At 44.9% G+C, this 14880-nt stretch overlaps 1 protein-coding gene across 5 annotated transcripts in view; it reads right to left on the bottom strand.

Annotated features, from left to right (window-relative positions):
* Nucleotides 1-14880, bottom strand: part of CBX1 (chromobox 1) — a 157691-nt gene that overhangs the window by 123280 nt on the left and 19531 nt on the right. For all 5 annotated transcript variants that reach the window (XM_086924272.1, XM_086924271.1, XM_086924274.1 and 2 more), the window contains exon 2: nt 4981-5152. In XM_086924272.1, the coding sequence (XP_086780398.1) occupies nt 4981-5152 (172 nt within the window). The remainder of the gene's footprint in view (nt 1-4980; nt 5153-14880) is intronic.

The following is a 14880-nucleotide window of genomic DNA, read 5'->3' as shown; positions in this document are numbered from 1 at the left end:
ATAAGCTGCTGCATGGGTTGGTCAGTAACTACATGAGTGTCTATATGGGTTATTGATTGGTTGCGTGTGTGTGTGTAGATGTGCGAGTGGTTGATTCACTGGGTGTATGGGTTCAAGAGTGCATGTGGAAACAGTTGTTTGGGTGGGTTAGTGTGTATGGGTGTGTTGGTGTGTGAATGGATGTCTCAGTGGTACATGTCCAAGTAACTGCAAATGTAAAATGCAGTGTATGTGAGAGTTGGAGTATATAAATGACTATATGTGAGAGTCAGTGATTGTGAGAGTGGCTGTATGGATGAGTGTGTACTTGTATCAGTGATTGTATAAGAGATTAAGTATGCATTAGTATCTGTATGAATAAATGATGTGGTGTGTGTATAACTGTATATGCGAGTAAATGGAAGCATGATAGATTCTTTGCATGACTGACTAGGTGTGTGAGTAACTGGATGAGTGGTGGTGTGCGAGTGTCTGTATAGTTGTACGAGTGCATATGATGGTGTTGTATTGATGAGTGACTGCATGTATGAGTGACTGTAAGGGTGAATGAGTGGATGTGTGTGTAGACCTAGTAATCAGTGAGTGCGTATGTAGTAACTGGTATTGGTGGGTCTATGGTTTCGAAAATGGTAGGCTGTATTGTACAGTGGGTGCATCATAGGTTATATTAAGGGTGTGAAGAGGGGCATCAGATTTTCACGTGGATGATGTCATCAGTGAGTTCATTTGAGATGTCATAAGTGATGTCACTGACAATGTCATGAATGATGTAATATGTGACGTCATCAGCAGTGCATTGCGGAGGCGCGAGTTATAGATAGCTGAACTAACTATAACGGCCGAATTTCTCTGGTTTTGTACAAGTGAAATGTCCAACTATAACGTCCCTGAAACCTATGTTTTTTTTGTGAATTTCAAAGGTTTTTTTTAAATGCTAATTTCTAACTATAACATGCCTGAAACCTATTGTTTTTTCAGTGAATTTCAAAGGTTTTTTAAATGCTAATTTCTAACCATAGCATAGCAGTCTTGTTTTCAGAGTGGTGGAGAAAGGTGAGCGTGGCCTCCAAACACCTTTTAGCAATCCCACTGTGTGGGATTTACTGGAGGTAACAGGAGGGGTAGTTAGCCCCCAACGTCAACCTTGGGGGCCAACTTCCCCTTTTGTTACTTCCAGTAAGTCCCACACAGCAAGATTGCTAACTTGTTATATCAGGCCCTGCCCCCTCCCTGCACCACTGTGCAAACGCGCCCCCTAGCACTTTGTAAGTTAAGGGATAAAGTCCCCTTGAATCCTGAGGGTCTCTGGGGGCCAACTAGCCTACCAGGTACCGCCAGTAAGCGCCACAGAGCTGCGCTGCAGAGAGGTGTTCCGAGGCCACACCCTTTTTTACACCACACTGCAAACGTGGCTTCTGGCACACTGCTGCTAGGAGGATGAAGTCCACTTGTGTCCTGAGGTCTTCAGGATACAAGAGGACCTAATCGCCCCACCAGCAGTGCACCAGAAGCCGCGTTGCAGAGTGGTGTAAAAAAAGGCGTGGCCTCGGACCACCTCTCTGCAACGCAACTCTGTTGCACTTACTGGAGGTACCTGGTGGGCTAGTTGGCTTAATCCCCCAATTTACAACGTGCCAGGGGCCATGTTTGCACACTTCTTATATCAGGCCCCCTCCCTACAGCAATGTGCAAACGCGCCCCCTGGCGTGTTGTAAGCTGGGGTGTTAGGTGCCCTTGAATTTTGAGGGTCCCTAGGGGCCCAACTAGCCCACCAGGTACCTCCAGTAAGCCCCACAGAGCTACGTTGCAGAGAAGTGTAAAAAGGGGCATGGCTTCGAACCACCTCTCTGCTACGCAGCTCTCTGGTGCTTCCTAGAGGGACCTGATGGGCTAGTTGGTCCACAGGGACCCTCAGGATGGAAGGGGATTTAATCGCCAAATTTACAAAGCGCCAGGGGGCGCGTTCGCACACTTGTTGTGCCAGGCCTCGCCCCCTCTCTGAGCATTGTGCAAACACGCCCCCTGGCGCATAGTAAGTTGGGGGATTAAGTCCCATTGAAACCTGAGGGTCCATGGGGGCCAACTAGCCCACCAGGTACCTCCAGTAAGTGTCCCAGAGCTGCGTTGTAGAGAGGTGTAAAAAGGGGCATGGCCTCAGACCACCTCTCTACAACGCAGCTCTGTGGCACGTACTGGAGGTACCTGGTGGGCTAGTTGGCCCCCAGTTACCCTCAGTATTCAAGGGGACTTAATCCTCTTAGAACGTGCAAGGGGGCGCGTTTGCAGAAGGCTGCAGGGAGGGGCCGGAGTCTCTGGCGGATTCCTTTTTTTTTTTTTTCTCTGTCTGTTATGGGAGGGGGGGCTGTGTGGCCCCCATCCCTGGTCCAATTATGGCCCTGGCACCCCACCCCCTGAGGCCTGGCCAGTCTTTATTTTATTTATTTTTTGAGAGGGGGGCCACGTGGCCCACCTTTCAGGCCAATTATGGCCCGGGGACCCCATCCCCCTGAGGCTGCCTTTTTGTGTTGTTTTATTTTTTCAATTATAGGGGAGGGGGGCGCATGGCCGCCCTCCCAGGGCACTTCTGGCCCCCTGGGACCCCATCCCCCGGGGCCTGGCCTCTCAGTTGGGGTCCGTGGGGGAGGCCCCACGGTCCCTGCCGGCTTTCCGCCTCCTGCGGGAGCTGGCATTGCTTTTGAGCAAGGGGAGCTGCTAATTTGCAGCTCCCCTTGCTCAAAAGCAAATCTGCTTTCCTTCATTGAATTGAGAGCAGGTTTCCCTGCTCTCGCTTCAATGAAGAAAAGTAGGAGTTTGCTATGGCAGAGAAGTAGACGTGCTCCCGCCCCTGCAATAGCAAACAGCAATGTCCCCCAGGGTGGGCGCATGGGGACATTGTAGGAGACGGCCCTGAGGGGCGGCGGTCCCCAGGGCCATCAAGGGCTCCAGGAGGGGGTTGCGTGCCCCCCTCCCCCCCATGATTGCAAAGCCCCAGGGAGGTAGTGGTCCTTGGGGTTACAGACCCCCAAATTTGAATATTTGGTGCTCCAGGGAGGCGGTGGTCCCCCCCACCCACATAAAAAAAAAACAGAGCCCCAGGGAGGTGGCGGTCCCCGGGACTCCTGGGGGGGCATGTGCCCCCCACATTTAATTAACAAAGCCCCGGGGAGGTGGTGGTCGGGAAGGATGTGGGGGGGGGCTTGAACCCCCCTCCCACCTACACACTTATTTTTTTTAAATAGGAGCCCCGGGGAGGTGGCAGTCCCCGAGGCTGCGGGGGCCCCCTGCAAATTATCAATAAAGCCCCTGGTGGTGGCAGTCCCTGGGGCTGCGGGGGCCCCGCAATATAATTTGAGCATGGCCAACTCGGGGGCTTAACAATAACAAAACGTAGGAGCCTGCACTTTTTTGTTGTTGTTTTTTTCGCAGCCGGATTCGCAACACCAGCGCCACTTCAGCCGATTAAAAATTCATTTCTCAAATATTCCAAATCGAGATATCTGTGTGCTCACAATAAAACTAATAATTACCGATCTTAAGTGAATCATATTTCCTCAAAATGAATAAAACACTGCAGGTATTTAATCATGTTCTCTTACGCAAACAAGCACAATCAATTGAGTCCTCCTGCCAAATATCTGTCCCAAATGGGCTGCCACAGATCTCAGGCATCATATTATTGCACATCCAGAGATGGTACACCTGGGATATATAACTCACCTTGCCAGCATATATCAAAGTCATTGTACCTCATCACAGCGGGAGTCGGTCCGATGACCTCAATCCCCGAAATTAAATAATTTGCGATCCTGGTCAGCTGCCAAGTACCTCCTTTGTTCTAATGCTGGCGGCTCAGGAACTGACCAATTACAATGTCCAACAAAATATCCACCAGGTACATGTCGAATCACAGACTGGTGCCTCCGATCATGAAGGGTGGCTGACGCAAACATGAACAATAGGTTTCAACTAAACAGACTCAGAGCATTCATGGGCAGATGATTCCATTTATTTAAACAGACATGTTTTGGCAAGTAGCGCAATGCACAATAATAAAAGAAGAGTGCTCAATCACATGACTGAGTCTGTTTTGTTGAAACCTTTTGTTCATATTTACGTGAAAAAAGCAGGTACTTGGCAGTCGACAATTATTTAATTTGGAGGATTGAGATTATCGGACCGACACCCACTGTGATAATGTACAATGACTTTGATATATGCTGGCAAGAAGATGGAGGGGGATGATTACCATCTGGAAAATGTCTGTCATGACAAAGCCGAATTTAGCAAAAAAAACGTTATGTTCAGTCGAGCCTGGAAACCTCCCCGTCAATAGTTTTAAATATAGATCAGGGGTGTCATATGTGCAGCTATAGATGTTATGTTATGTTATTTATGTTATTTATTCTTTTATATAGCGCTCGGCTACTCAAAAAGAGTGTCCCGGCGCTTTAGATGGAGGATGTACCCCATAAGATATTCTTGTGTCCAGCCTACAAAGATCCACAGGTAAAATGGCTGATACCTATTTATAGGGAATTAGGCACCACAAGGAATGAGGAAGCTTGCATGATCCTTTAATCCGACACAACCCTACATCTGGTATTTGCGCTATCCAGATTTCTGTTTCATGCCTGGATGATAAGAAACAGAAAATTATTTGTTCTGGCCTAAATTGGCACCTTAATGGGATTGTGCAACATATGAATGTATTATTTACCCTCAACTACTTTTTAATCTTGGCCTTATTGTATTATGTACTTGTGGGGCCCATGTATGAATCTTATCTGTAGTTTTATAACCTGGTGGTTTGTTTGATCTTTTTTAACTTGTTGATTTTAACTTCCTGTGGCTCTTGTGTTTTTATTGAGCATCTCTTTTATGGTACATTACCAAAATAAAGTGTATTGGATTGATTGATTGTAAAAGATGCCACAGGCATCAACACCCTCTACAGTGACTGGAGAATTAGATGAAACTCACTCTGAGAACCCCTTCCATTTCAGGAGATACTCGACTTTCCCCTTCACCACTCTTCGGTCGAGGACTTTCTCCACAACATACTCCTCCTCTTCTTCCTCCAGCACCTCTTGCACTTTCTTCTTGTTTTGCTTTTTGCCCACAGTGGTTGCCATGGTAGCGGCCATGAGCGGCACTGCAATATAGGAACGAAAGGAGGACATGGTCAAAGTACTAACACTGCACACTGTAACCAACAATCAGCTCACAGCACAGAAAGAGAGAAAACAAGCATTTGCAATGCAATACTTCTGGCATTGGTGAATGTTTGGGCTATTGGCGTTGCAAATGTCAATGTTTATTAGTTTTTCATTTTTTTGATAAAAATATATACTACCAGTAGTATAAATAATAAATGAAAAGGCATGAAGGAACGTAAGGGTGCAGTGCCACGGGATGTTACTAGGTACCCCTGTGGAGTTGTAAAGGCACCTCTATTAGCCTTTTACGGTACTGCACCCTTAATGCAATTATAAAGAGAAAGATTGCATTAACACCATTGCTGCTAGGGACATTTTCCTCCTGTGCTGAAGATCCTTTATTCCCATTGTTCATTACGAGCTCAGCTCGTCATGAACACACGACCAGCTGAGCTCGTCATGAGGATCGAAGGGGTTAAGGCTGCAGTATCTTAAGTTGCTAATAGAGAAGTTCCTTAACAACTCCACAGGGATACCTAGTAAGAGCCCGTGGTACTGCCCCATTTTGGGCACTACACTCTGGGAGCGGAACTTGCAAAGATTTACAGAATGTGCAGTGACATGGATGCCCTTCCGGCATGCACTCTTAGAAAGGAAAGCAAGACATAAATTTAGAGTAGAATAATGTATATTATCCTGCAGTTTCATGGCGGGCCAAAAAAAAAAAAGTGTTGGAAACCAGAGATGCACCGCCACTGTTCAAGATCAATCATGACATGCCAGCCTGCTTAAAAAAGTTTGACGAGCCGCTCACAGAAAACTAAAAACACGCGGCCGCCATTGTTAAAGGGGAAAACGCAGCGTGACAAGCTGCTTTGCTTCGATAAAAGTAATTAAAAAAATAGTGCTCACAAACTGTAAATAACAGATCCTGAGTAACAACACATGTAACATGGGCTGTCCTTACGGGAGGGTATAACCAAAGAAACAAAAACATTAGGAAAAGACAGTCAAAGAAGCCAATTAAAAATATGGGTAGAACATAGGTGGAGCTTAAATCAGATATCCTGATTATTGCATATCTCAAAGAGACGGCACAAGTGCTGCCTGAGTGAGACCTAAAAAAGACTATGGATCAAAATGGACTGGCAATAGAAAAGAACCATACAAGTCGACTAGAAGTAACACAATTAGGTATAACTAAAGGACGAGTACCAATCATATCAGAAGACTGAAGCAACTATAAGAGAAGTGGAGAGCTAGGAAAGACTCCCCACACTCCCAAGCACAACTTACAGGAGGAAAATGTAAGGTAAATGAGGAGAGCAGCAGATCACTGGCAACTGTAAAAGAGGGTGGTGATGAGAAGTGTATACAACCCCACCATACTAACATGGATCAAAAACAATTATAAGAGAAGTAGTAGTTAAAGAGTAACTAACTGTGCAAGAGAACAATGGAAGACTTGGGACAACTGTGAGAAAAGAGTTGGTAGACACAAAAATAAGTAACCAATCCATGCAAATTTAGCACATCTTCAGAAGACGTACGGACAGAGTGGGAGTCTCCACTTCACCAGATCGAAGAGGCAACTGTGCAGGGTCATAGTAAAGTGCCCAGTACAGTGGCCAACCACAACAATAGACAAGCCAAGAGTGACGGAGTAACCCACCTGCATCAGGCCCATGGTCTTGATTCTTGGAAAGGCAGTCGGAAGATTAGTGTATTTAAAAAGGGAGGGGAAAACCATCATAGTTCTTGCAGGTCAGTCACCATGCTAGACTTTTCCGTGAAATTTGTAGGGGTGATGTGAGTTTGCTGAATTTTGGCAATATTGGTATTTTAACATAACTAGGCAGGCTGTTAGCTGTTCATAAGTGAAGCAAAATAGATTTTGAAAATGTTTTCCCTTTAATTGTGCAAAGGGATGATGAGATGGAAGACGTTATTAATCTCCTGATAAGTATAATAGTATATTGATTTGATACTATCTCACATCAAGTGCTCTTAAAAACACTGAGCAACATAGGACTAGGCGGAGACGCCCTAAAGTGGATCTGAGACTTTCTTGCAAACATAACGTTCCAAGTTTTTTCCCAAAATGCCTGCTCCGAAACACATTCTTTTAGTCATGGCGTACCGCAGGGATCCAACTTGAGTCTGCTTCTCTTCAACCTTTATGTAAAGCCTCTGGCGGAGTTAGCTGAGGAGTAGGAACTCACGATCTATTCCTACGCAGCCGATTCACAAATTATTTTCTCCCTGGCGACTAAAAATGCAAATGACACCTCAACGCTGAAAACAGGACTAAATAACATCGCAACTTGGATGAAGGCCAACTTCTTAAAACTTAACGGAGAAAAAACAGAGGTAATAATCTTTGGAAAACAGAAACATTTATGGAGCAAACAACACTGGCCAGATAAAATGGGTAACCTCCCGATCCCAGTACCACAAGTACGAAATCTCGGCATACTCCTTGATGATAATTTGAGCATGCAAGCACAATCAATTAAAGTTGCAGCCACCTGTTTTTCTATCATTAGGTGGCTGAGAAAAATCTGCTGGATGCTCCCAGAGTCAACCAAAAAAACGGTAGTAAATGCCTTAATTACGTCCTGTTTAGACTACGGTAACATCCTTTACTTGGGATCAAATAAAACAGTGGCCCACTGCTTACAGATGACCCAAAATGCGGCAGTCAGATTGCTATGTAAAGTACCAAAAAGAGAATCAGTCTCTACATTTCGAAGCAAGCTACACTGGTTGAATGTGGAAAATCGAGTGAAATTTAAAGCACTCATATACATGTACAAAATTAAAAAGCCCCTAGGTACCTCTGCACTCTGGCTAAAACTTATACCCCGACCAGGACCCTCAGATCGGCCACCCAGGGCTGTTTTATGATCCCCAAATTTAAGCGTGTTCGCACTGGAGGAAAATCCTTTGCCTACTTGGGTCCTTACCACTGGAACTCCCTCCCCATTGCACTGAGAAATGAGCCAAATTACTCCAACTTTTGCAAGTTGCTAAAAACCTGGCTGTTTGATAAATAAAGACACTTATCTATACAGAAGCGGCTAGATGCGCCGGGAAACCCCTTTTGGGTAGCTGTTGCGGCATACAAGTACAATAAATAAATAAATAGTTTATTTATTTTATTTTGACCAGTGCTCGACTCCAGTAAAAATGAGCAAGCAGCACAGTTAGATAGTTTGGCTAGTGCAGGGTGAGCAAAAGAGACTCGTACTAGTTTGAAACATCAGTGGAATGATCAGTTAAGGTGGATAGGAAATAATATCAAATAATAACTGAAAATAATGTCTACATGCGAGCAAAGACCTAATATGGTGGCATGCTTTCCATTTGAACTGCTCGGAAGTTCGCATGCTCTATCTGTAGTATATCGACCACCTCTCCGCCAGTGATTCCACTTCTCTTACGGTTGTCTTTAGTGCCCAGGTGACTCGGTTACTTTGTTTTTTTGCCCTCAATCATTGTTTTTGCTCCAAAGTTCTTCATAAGACGACAACCTAATGCCCATTACAGTGTGTGATGCACAGCGAGTGTTTCCCAACAGAAAGCCTCTCAGCTGTGTCTCAAGTCCACAGCTCCCCAACCTGGAATTCTGGAACAAAGAATACCCTGTGCAGACGAGAAGTTACTGCTACACAAAACTTTGGAATGCCAGTTCTTCTTTGAACTTAACTTTTTCTAAACGTTATCAATTCCACATTATTGGCTCTCGTGCTCTCATCAACTATGGGGGTGTGTATATTTTAAATTTTAATTGCTGTTTTAAAGAGGAAAAACGGCAAGAAGATTAAATGGGTATAGGGAGCAGGAGGGTATGAAGCTAGAGTTCTCTCCCTGAGAGACGAGAGGGGCTGCCATTCTCAGTGTCTAAGGACAGGAGTGTGCAACACCGTTTTCAATTTCCCTTGGCAATGGACATGCCAGTGTTTGAGCATGACCACTGCAGCATCTCTCTGAGAGGGGTGAATCGGTGATCTGGGGTTCGTACTACAGGAGCAGATATGTCAGTATCAGACCTCTTTCTTGAAGCAGAAGATTAGAATTCAAAGCCTCTTTGGCGGTATGTGGTAAGTGACGTAAGCCAGGGTTTTCTAGCCTTTTTACTTCTATGGACCCCCACTTACTCATCGCTGCAACCCAGCGACCCCGCATAAATCATTATTGGAATCTGGGTCCCGCAGACTTAATGGTGGAAGCCAAGGGACCCCAGCTTTAGAAGTTTCGATGGTCTGAACCACAAAAGAATACACCAAAATTTAAAAAATAAGCCTTCATCAAATAAATACACAAAGTAGGACATTTTATTTAACTGACAAACATGTTAAAAATAATATTTTAGTGGGAAGGTTGGTGTTTTTCGGGACGCCTCTGCATGCCTGCTCCTCGACATCCCTCGCTGCAGCCACATCACACCCCACCTGAGAGACCTGCACTGGCTCCCCGTCAACAAGAGGATCATCTTCAAGCTCCTCGTCCATGCACACAAGGCACTCCACAACACCGGACCAGCATACCTTAACAGACGACTCAGCGTCTACACCCCCAACCACCAGCTCCGCTCCGCTGACCTCACCCTCGCCCCAGTCCCCCGCATCAGAAGAGCGAAATCCTGTGGCAGATCGTTCTCCCACCTCACCGCCAAGACCTGGAAGACCCTCCCCATTCCCCTGCGGCAGACCCAGGACCTGCTAACCTTCAGAAGACTCCTCAAGACCTGGCTTTTCGAGCAGTAGCAGCACTCCACACACAGCCCCGCACCTTGAGACCCTCGCAGGTGAGTAGTGCGCTTTACAAATGTTCTGATTGATTGATTTCTAAATTCAATTGCGGTCGCTCATTGTCCATACTATACTTCGTTTGCTGCACTTGCAATGCTCCCACAAACCAATCAGAGGATACCAACACAATTTTATGCCTCCCATTCCAAATTCATTCACATGTACAGAAGGTTTTACAATATTCGAGTTTCATTCTGCATCTTTATCTATATACCTTATTAATATAATTTAATTTTCTAAGCAGTCACAGGCCTTCTGAGTAGGCTTTTCAGACCCCAGGTGTTCCTGGACCACAGGTCAAGAACCACTGTTATAAGCCAATAGTATGATGTAAATGGTCAGCATCCCAGGCATCAGGATTGATTTTTTGAGTATCTAAGTTCACGTTTGTGTAGGAGGTGCGTATTTTAAAACTCTCTTTGGAAACAGTGCATCATTATTCAAAGACTCTCCCTTGGCAGGGGTGGAGTCTGATTTATGGCTGTTCCTCCAGGCAGTGGTGTGCCAGTAGACTGGGCTCTCTGCCCACAGGAGTGTCTGTACTGTAAGGCTCCCTCTGGGCACAGCAGTGGCTATGCTGTAGCACTCAGGGCGTAACAGAGCCCCCTGCCCCCCAGCTCCCGCGGGCCGGGAGGGGGGGGGGGACGTGAGCTGCAGGGGGCCCCCTCAGCGCACTGTTCAGGCCCAAGAGCTCCGGATTGGATCCGGAGTGGGGGGCCCTCCGTGTACATGGCAAGGGGCCCCCCCTCAACTTTAGTTACGCCAGACTGTTTGAGGGCCGGGTCATTTCCATATTTTAGTTCTCTGTGGACATGGACGTGTCAGTATACAACAGCGGCCCCTGAGCAACGGATGACGCATCAGTAAATCTATGTCTATCTGAATTCAGGTTTCATAAGCATAGTTTACATCTCTATTAGTTTACATCTCTATTTTAGCACAAATCGAGTAGGATGGAGATATGATAAAATATCTACTTCTGTGCGGATGTGGAGGTGATGGCCTATGAACAAGGTGTATGCCAGAGTTCAAACACCCTCTCTGGTTACATCTAGCCCCACCAACAGGTTGTTTCAAGATGTTATTTTTTTGGGAAGGGATTTCTCGGAACGAGTCTCTCTCTCTGGGCAACAGTTGTAGCTGTACTTCAGATTTTAATTCGGTCAGTATTTGATAGTCTGGGAGTGTGGGTTAGTATTGCAAGCATTGTTTGAGTGCGCCACTCTTTTCGGTGTCTTTGAGTAAGGGGTATGACACTTTTCTAGGTCGATCTAGAGAGGATGCGCTTCAGTGTTTGAGGGGTGTCTCTGGGTGAGGGAGTCTGCATTCTAGTTCCCTCTCAAGAGTGTCCGCATACTCTTTTAAAGAGGGATGTCAGTTTTTAAGATTTCTTAACATTATTTGTTGAACCTATTTCTGCAGGCCACTTGTCAGCAAACCAAGACGTTTTCTAGACAGATTATGTCTGTTAGAATATTATTTGCATAGGCTGGGCTGCACGGTCTAAACATGGTCACGGACGAGCATGTTTCAGTATCGCAACTCTAGGTTTAGTGTCAGCACTTGGACCCCCTCCTCCCCCATCTCCTTTGGGCAAGGGTTGTGGCCTGATTGTATTTAATTATCTCTAGACACGAAGGAAAGTAAATGATGTCTGTATGGGAGTAATGGGTTGGGCAACATTATTGGGTTCAGGACACACATTCATTGTATTATATTGTAATTGCATTTATATAGCGCTGAGTCCCGGTGACCACCTCTGGCGAGGCTTCAAAGAACTTTTTGGTGTGTAGCACCCTACTAGGAACCCAAAAAGGTATAGTGAAATTTGAGGCAGTGACATGTGAGTCTGTTAGCTGGATTGAAAAGGAAAATGCCTGGATAGAAGAGTAAAGAGTTTAAAAATGGTTTATTGGGAGATCATAGTAGTAATATGAGGTTTGGGATGAGTATAGGGAGAGATGGAGGGGGGAAAGAATCTTTAGAAATGGATTAGAGAGATCACAGTAGTAAAATGAGTTTGGGGATGAGTGAAAATGAAAAATATGGATGCATGTCAGAGAAATAAGTTCTAATGAATAAGATTATATGAAAGCTTTCGAAAATATAGCTTTGCATTTGGATGTGTGAAAAAAAATTGAACTCGAAAGTTTTTAATTGATTTTTTAAAAATATTTGTTGTGCATACAAATGTTTTTCGAATGGAAAGATCTAGTGGGTAAACTTATGTTGAACTGAAAAGTGTTTTCCACTAAATCACACAAGTGCAGTGAAATTGCAATGGTCAACCCTCTTACTTTTTTAAATCCCTAAAATGAACGACCTCTGTAGCTCGGAAGCCCATGTGCTCCACTAACTTCACCGAATCCTCTTATTGTTCCATAGTTCTATAAACTACTTATATGATGTAAAACAGGATTTCACTCTCCTTTACTTACGAACAACTCTTATAGTCGCTGCCTCAAGTTGTCCTACAAAACATATTCTCCCACTCTTGTAATGCTGAAATACCAGTTGTGGATATGTTACAACCTTCTAAATCTCTCTTTTTTTTTATTAACCTCCATTTTAGGTATGGCTTGACAGGGCAGCTGTCGCCAGACCTTAAATGAGCAACAGAAAAGTATAGCTTTACAAAGCACTACTGAGAGAAGGGCTTTGGGTTCTGCCGAGATGATGATTTGAAGGAGTAAAGATTTTAATCAGACAGGAATTGTGTCCTTAACCTGCAACAGTGATTGTATTGCCTATATGCAGGAAAAAAGGTACTTTTACTGCACTTTTTGAAACACTTATGTGCAACACAGCGATACTGCGTTAGTTATGGTGGCAAACCACCGATCTAGGCTACCGGCCGTACCCGTTTATTTTGAAAAATTACAACTGAGGCAGTGGAGGCCCGACTTATTTATAATGAAAACCATATGTTAAGCCAATAGGATTGTAGGGATGACTTGTCATTATATTATGTTAAACTTTTGAACAGATGTTTTGTAACAGGAAATCTCAATCACTCATACATGTGAACGGTTTTGGTTACTTCCTCTGACAACCTTAGGGGAAGAAAATTGCTATTTTAAGCATCCTTGTTAAGCCACTTCAGGTAAGGTTGTATATTATTTTGCTAACTGCAATTTTGTATATATTTGTGACAAATAGGTCCGTTAAGGGTGGTTATCACAATGTTTTAAAGCTTGTAGACAGACATTACATTATAAGGATCCTCATATATTACTGTAGTAGGCAAACATTACGGTGCTGGTTTCCCACTCTGATAAACCCTACATGTAGTAGGTCTGCATTTGATATATTTGGTTAACCCTCTCAGAGGGGTGCAATGTGCAGACCCCCCAGGATATAGCGGCATGGATTCGCAAATTTAGCGGCACAAATATGGAAATTTAGCGGCACAAATATTGAAATTTAGCGGCATTTTTGCGGCACTTTATTTTACTCATAATCATTCATTTTCAGCCTTAAATCAATGGAAACCATTTTAGCAGAGTATTCCACTTTGAATAGGCAACCTGGAATATAGAATAGAGGAAGCAGCCCACAGGTTAAGGCTGTTATCCCTTGGAAATGCAATTCTCCATTTGCTTTAGTATAGGTTGGTAGCAGTTATCACACCTTTTGACACATTGCGGTACCAGTGTTTGGCACATCCTTAACCCTTTTCTTGCCTGAAAGTCTGAGGGCGGCTGGACACGGCTTTCGTGTGCGTTTTTATGTGTAGTTACCTGGAGGTGAAAGACCGAAAAAAGTTACAGATAAATTTTTTTCCGCCACACCTTTGACCATCCCCCAAACACGCTCACACTTGCCCCCATTGTGCACAGCATCACAGTTCCCATTCGGGCCCAGGGCAGTGGGCAGCGCTGGGTTAGCTTCATGCAGGGTGTTGGCCACAGGGCCTGGCAGCAGACCCGGCTTTGTGGACTTTGGCTGCGTACTGCGTGGGGTTGGGTGCATGCGGGTGATTAGCCGCAGGGCAGAACCTCCATCCAGACTCCCGGCTGGTAATTAAATATTACTTTACGTAAAAAAATAAAACACCAGAAATTCACTGAAATTAACGAACATTTCACCTAACTATAACAGTACTATAAACTTTTTTAGGTCGAGCCTACGAGCCTAGGGGCAGTGCTCATGCTCTGCGAGGCATGATATAATGTATATTTTAGCTTGAAAGCCCTCCTCTTTTTTCATTGGCAACGCGTGCACGTTTGGCAATTCCCTTGCAGGAGCGAGCAGTGGTGCCATATGTTATCAATTATCACAACTTGCTGCTTTCTCCCGCAAGGGAATCACACAGGCCCCCCTCCTCCCTCCCCTCCCGCAGCACGCTTGTTTTTTTTTGTAGGGCCCCACCGACGCATCCAGCGCGTCTGCCGCCCACCAACAAGCAGCCCCCAGCACTTTATGAGCGGCAGGTGTTTCCTGCTAAAGAATAGAAGTGCAAGAAGCGGAACCTAAAGAAAGCATATCTGAGCTTGCAAAGGCAGTATCTGGGCTACGAACGGGCAAGCTAAGACTTTTAGCTGCTGCCCCAGGTTTCTACTTTTGCCGATGATACATCTATCACCAGTGGCTTCCATACTTCACCATACTGTAGAGGCGTGTTGTATTCTCCTCTGTAGTGCTGAGCACGCCTCTTCTTGACATCATAAGATGGGGCAATAGTTGTCTTTCGAATTGGAAACTATGTTGTGCTCAAATAAACTTGATCCAAAGTGACGTATATTTAGAGCAGTCAGCTGACAAGTATTTCACTGTAGTGAAAAATCTTTCTCTGCCTGTTATTTCCTCAGCCAGGTACACCGCAGATAGCAGCCCTTGCAGAATGTGAAACCATCAGCTGGGTGATGTGAGGAATGAAGCAGTGATTCAAACTGAATTAATGCAAAGGC

This window comes from Lissotriton vulgaris, chromosome 5 (assembly GCF_964263255.1).
Source record: "Lissotriton vulgaris chromosome 5, aLisVul1.2, whole genome shotgun sequence".
Lineage (NCBI taxonomy): Eukaryota > Metazoa > Chordata > Amphibia > Caudata > Salamandridae > Lissotriton > Lissotriton vulgaris.
The sequence above is the reverse complement of the archived record's forward strand: the minus strand, read 5'-3'. Positions and strand labels throughout refer to the sequence as shown.